Genomic DNA, 6,000 nt, shown 5'->3' on the forward strand with positions numbered 1-6,000 from the left:
CTCTGGTTTTATAAGGCTTTTGTGTTTGGGGTCAAAATGACCCACTACACCGTTGTGTGTACAGGACCTTGAAAATGTATCATCATGTTAAATTTTATGTTTACCTGTTTTCCCCATTAAATTAGGAAAAGTGAAATATCAAACTGGAAAAATAATGTTAATCATGTTTTTAGAGAAGTTAAATGCTGAATGGGGGTCAAATTGATCCCAAACATAATAGGAGAGTGCCTCTTGCTGTCTCACTGTATTTGTATTTGTTTGAGTATACTGTTTTTGTATTTATCCAGTTCAGTCTATAGTGTAAGGCATGATTTGTTTATAATAAACCAACATTTTTCTATGGTTACTGACAATGGAATTGTAAACAATTTGTCCAGCAAAGTGAAACCGTACCAGTCATTTTGACAAGAATAACAACTAAGTGATGGACAAATGGACAAAATTGCCAAAAGAGAGATGCCTTACCTTTTAGGGTTCTTCTTTCTTTCTTTCTTTCTTTCTTTCTTTCTTCCTTTCTTCCTTTCTTCCTTTCTTTCTTTCTTTCTTTCATGTGAACTACATGAGGTTCCTTGTCACCCGCAGTCACTTAAAGGCGTATTTCTGCAATATGCTTGACTATATGGGTGCAGGGAGTAGATATATTAGCAGTTTTACTGGAACTGATCCAAGTTCCTCATTTCTCAAAGCCTTTTTGTCACTCGTCAGTGCAGAAGGTATCTGGAATGCAAAGCTGTTGTATATGATGAGTGTGAAAGAACATTTATTATATTTTTGGAAATCTTAACCACATATTGAGCATTATGAGTCGTCTCTGTTCTGCAAAAAAATCACTGAGTTTCATTTTATTTAGTGCAAAATGAATAAATAAATGCTTTTGGTTTTGTTCATCCCCATCATCTGGACTGTGTTGGAAGTGAACAACTGCTAGACCGGTTTGATGGCTGTTTTTGGAATTGTTCTGGCTTAGCCTCATTATTTGTGCTTCCAGTAAAAGGGTACGTTGAATACCTTCCAACAGGTGTTCATAGTTTCATTAGTATGCTTCATGTCACTTCTCAGGCAAACCTTCCTCCAGCTACAATCAGAAACATTTTCGCACTCTTTTAATCTAAAAAAGTTCTTTAACCATGATAAAGATGGGTTCTCCACATTTCTGGAGAGTGCAATGGGTGCTAATGATGTGTGCTCATCGCAGTCTTCTCCATCTGTGGAAGACAGATGGAAGATATTGCTGTACGACTGTCCGCTGAACAGTTTGAGCTAGTTGATTGCTTGCTGTAACAAAAGTGTAACAGCATTAGGCAAGACATGTATCATCCGGGGCATGGTTGGCTGCTGATGGCTGTTGTTGCCTTACAGCTTCAGCTTTTCACAAACAAGAAAACAACACAATTTTGGTTGGCTGGAACTGGAACTGGGAACAGCAGCTGGGAAGTCCTCCCTTGTACGTTCCCTGCTTGGAACGTACAAGGATCCCAAAATCACCCATCTTAAGATCTGGGACCTTCCAGGTGTGGACACGCCTTCATTCAAATCCAAAAGCTACATTAAGAAAATTTAGTTTGACCTTTGTGACATGTTCATCATTGTAGACTCTGTGGATGAAATTTTAAAGAGAAACAAAAAAAAGCTGTTTTATTTTGTCAGGTGTTAAGTCGATAATCATGTCAGAGAGTAAAAAATGTGGCTTTGTTGACAGCAGTGATGGAGAGGTATGTCGATGTGGCACTCACAGGTGTTTTTGGTCTCCACCCATGTCACTCAGAAATATGACTTACATCATTTAGTTGCAATGCTAGAGGGAGGACTTCCAAGCCTTTTCCCGTAAAGAATTGCTATTCAGGATGAAACGCAATGCAAAAGAAAAAGTCTGGCTCAAATTCTTGGAATGTACTGACATTGATAAATTGTCAGTACATCCCCCCCCCCCTACCTCTTCAGGTGTTTTGAGCCTCAAGAGGAAGAAGATCAGCATGGAGATGACATGGAGAAAATAAGGGTAGCGTTCAAGCGCTCTATCCCTCCAAAGGATTGTCAAAACAAGACACTGTCAACATTATTGATGCAGTGCATTAAACTATAAAAAGCAATGCTGCGTCCTGCCTCAATAAACATACTGAGGCAGCAATTTGCATCTTCTGTTGATGGAAAATTATGGAGTGATTGTGTGGTGACTGTGATCATTAAATAAAATTGAATTTAGCAATTCATGTGCAATACATTATGTTGGATTTGCTCACAAGCTGATGCAGTTTGCTGCCTGATGTGTCTGAGAGAGTTGATATTTTATGAGTGTCATCTAACTCAGTATACATCAACCACTGTGGATTTTTACAGCAGTTTCTACCGTTTTGTAATGTATTGCTATGTTTCATGATTATTTACAATATTATGGTGCTGCATCTGCTGTCAGTGTAGATGCGCTTAGATCAAATATACTGCATTTTTTCTACAGTTTGAAATGCAGTCAAGACATTCTGCAAACTGTATTTCAAGTCATTGGTGAGATTTTCAGCTAAACAAAAATAAAACACAGTCAAACAACATCATCTGGTGTCAATGCTGTCATTTTATTGATTGAGCCCTGTTAGAATGCATCACACATCTCTCTCTCTCTCTCTCTCTATCTCTCCCATGTGTTTCTCTTTGTCGCTCTCTCTCAGCCGCTCTCCCGCTGCCTTCCTTTGTAACGCTACACACCACCACCACCTGTCTCTGTCTCTTTCAATTTCCCTCTCTCTGGTTTTTCCCGTTCTCATGTTGCTCTGTGATGGAAGATCTGAGCCTAGCTGTATCTGGTGAGAATGTCGCTGATCCAGGGCATCAGAGAGCAGACTTTGGTGTAAACTCCCGGGTAGTTAGGCTGAGCGCAGCCCTGGCCCCAAGAGACGATACCCTGCAACTCCCCGTTGCACTCCAGAGGACCGCCAGAGTCACCCTGAAGAGAGGAGAGGAGGAGAGGAGGAGAGGAAAGGAGAGGGGAGGAGAGGAGAGGAGAGGAGAGGAGAGGAGAGGAGAGGAGAGGAGAGGACAGGACAGGACAGGACAGGACAGGAGAGGAGACAAGACAAGACAAAACATGAGATCGTTTCACAGATATTTTGGACCATTTTATATTATTTACACAATGTATTCATGTGTACTATATAATACATTTTGTGTGGAAAATACCTGACAAGCATCCTTGCCTCCCTCCAGGTATCCAGCACACACCATGCGGTCAGTGATCATGCCAGGATAGGATCTGTCACAGTCCTCATAAGACAGAATAGGGACATCCACGCACTGCAGGTGAAATGGGTTGAACACTGCGGAGAGTAGATGAAAGAGAGAGAGCAGGAAAGAAGGATAAGGGGGAATAGTTGGGTCAATATCTCTGTCTAAATATAATATATATAGAGCAACATCACCAGAGAATATCCTGTTGTCAGGGGGAAGCTTTATCGCCAAAATGTCAGCTTTCAGCAACTAAGACAAATAGCCTTGCTTTTAGCTTGACGACAATGCATTTTTGAGTTTATCCAACTGGTTTTGAAAAGGTTGCCAGATTGTAGAATTGTCTCAACCAACAGACAAGCATGTGATCTTTCAACTGAAGTTAAAGCATGAAAATCACCAAAATTGGAGTGATGAGGTTTTCATGTGAAAGTGACAAGCCTTTGGAATAATACAAAGTGAGACATTAATTATTTTGATTTAAACTGATTTTAATACAAGCTAAAGTAATTTACAAGCTTCCCGCCAAAAATAGACTGCAATCGTAGAAACTTCTGTAACTAGCATGCACTGTAGCAAAACTGTAACCATAGCAACGCCCGGTAAGAGTCTCTCGCTCGGCCTCTAAAAAGCAATGAAAATGTTTATGTTTTCCAAATAAATTCAAATTAATATTGGGAAAAATCATCCATGTTTATAACCTATGTTTAGGTTTATCTGTAGTAGCCTAACCAATCTTCTAACCGTCAATCAGAGCTGAAGACATGTAAACAGCCTAAACATGAAAGCGACACAGACATATCTGTTGCTCTTGGTAGCCTACTGTAGGCGCTTTTGATGAAGCGTCCATCAGATGTTATTAAACAGCAAATGTTAGACCTTACCTTGATCAGTGTAGATGTTCCCCCACCCAGACACAATACACATGTCCCCGGCCCTGGGGCAGGCCTTGGGCAGGGCGATGGGCTTGACGTATTCGTTCACAGTGGCGGGGTGGGCCAGCTTCATCAGCATGATGTCGTAGTCCAAGGTCTTGTAGTCATAACTCTCATGCCAGTAGATGGCGTCCACTGACATAAACTGCTCCGTGCCCTCATTCTCCCAGATGTGGTGGTCACCCAAGACGGCAATCAGGGAATAGGGACTGAGAAAGAGAGGGTGGGGGTCAGATGCGTTTGAAAACCGGCTGCTGGTGTTTTTGGGGACAGAATGATCCCAAATCCTCTCATACAGAATCTAATGTAATACTGACTTTTGCCAGCAGTGGGCAGCAGAGATGATCCACTGGTCGTTGATGAGGGAGCCGCCGCAAAAGTGGTAGCCGATATTGATGGACACTTGCCAGGGCCGGGAGTGAGCTTGGCACCGGTAGCCTCCCACAATCTTGTCATCAAGAGGGGCTGCAGCTGAGGGGGTCAGATGAAGTAAAGGTGAAACAAGGTGCCTAATCTTTAACAGTGACATCACTAAAACACAACCAATTAAGTGCTGTGAATGGTCAACTTTGCCTCAGTGAGAGTAAATGACTCCTGGGTAACTAACTACAGGAGCGGCTGTGGCTCAGGAGGTAGAGCGGGTCGTCCACTAATCAGAAGATCGGTTCGATCCCCGGCTCCTCCAGTCCGCATGTCGAAGTGTCCTTGGGCAAGATACTGAACCCCAAATTGCTCCCGATGGTTGCACCAGCACCCTGTGTGGTAGCTTGCCGCCATCGGTGTATGAATGTGTGTGTGAATGGGTGAATGTAGGCATTGTTGTAAAGCGCTTTGAGTGGTCGGTAGACTAGAAAAGCGCTATATAAATGCAGTCCATTTATCATTTTACCATCCTGACATTAAATGACATCAGTGTGTGTGTGCGTGTGCCAATACCCCAGAGGTGTGACTAAGTCAACTTTGCTCGAGTCCCAAGTCACCCCTTATATCTTGAGGCACAAGTCTCAAGTTAAGACCCAAGTCTAAATGTAGATTTCCAAGTCAAGTCAGAACAAATCAAGGGTCCAGTATCAATTTAATATCTTAAAGAAAACTATATCTGGGAATATCTGGGAATTTTCAGAATTTTGCAATATTGTTTTAATAGAATAAAAACTTGGTAAGAGCATCATGAGCATCATTTGATTTCTATAATCTGTTTCAACTTCAATAAATTAAATCATTCCATTCAAATTCAGAAAACATAACTTAAATTCAATTGTCTGGTCGAACAAATCTCACAACTTTATAAGTAATTTACACAAACACAAGATCTTTTGTCAAGACTTTTGAAACCTTTTCAGGTCATCAAAGTACAAGTCCCAAGTCACCAAAACCCAAGTCAAGTCTATTCTCTTCATGCATCAAGTCAAGTCTCAAGCGATTAAAATCGTGACTCAAGTCTGACTCAAGTCCAAGTCATGTGACCCCAAATCCCCCACGATGTTTTACCTGCAGCACCCAGGAGTGCGATTACAATCAGGCCGATCATCCTGCTGCTGACTCAAGCCTTCCTACGACCAGAGTGGACATAAACGCTCTGTCATTCACTGCATTTATACCTCTAGCCCTCTGTCTCCTCCATACCCCCCCCCCCTCCCCCTCCAGCCCTTCTGCCCCATCCTACCCCCCCAAAAGTCTCCCTCCACTCCTTCTGCCCCACTCCCTGCCCTGAAAATACCCCTATCTCCTTATGTGCCACGTCTACCCCCTCAGTTAATAAGTCAGCGAAATCTTTCCACTGTTATGTACTTTTTTTGGTCTCTCTGCATGTGTTTCGTTCATTCTGTTGTTGACATTACATCTTTTT

General features: G+C 42.1%; 1 protein-coding gene across 1 annotated transcript; it reads right to left on the reverse strand.

Annotated features, from left to right (window-relative positions):
- Nucleotides 1-2,785: 2,785 nt before the first annotated feature.
- LOC139665261 (trypsin-2-like) lies at nt 2,786-5,682 on the reverse strand. The gene is made up of 5 exons (XM_071544264.1): nt 5,643-5,682; nt 4,469-4,622; nt 4,107-4,360; nt 3,172-3,317; nt 2,786-2,938 (listed from the first exon to the last, which is right to left on the reverse strand). The coding sequence occupies exons 1-5, from the start codon at nt 5,680-5,682 to the stop codon at nt 2,786-2,788; spliced, it is 747 nt and encodes a 248-aa protein (XP_071400365.1).
- Between the last annotated feature and the right edge of the window lie 318 nt (nt 5,683-6,000).

This window comes from Centroberyx affinis, unplaced genomic scaffold (genome assembly GCF_046629955.1).
Source record: "Centroberyx affinis isolate AG114_WGS23_722 - 3 ecotype Tasmania unplaced genomic scaffold, CSIRO-AGI_Caff_v1 ptg004508l_1, whole genome shotgun sequence".
NCBI lineage: Eukaryota > Metazoa > Chordata > Actinopteri > Beryciformes > Berycidae > Centroberyx > Centroberyx affinis.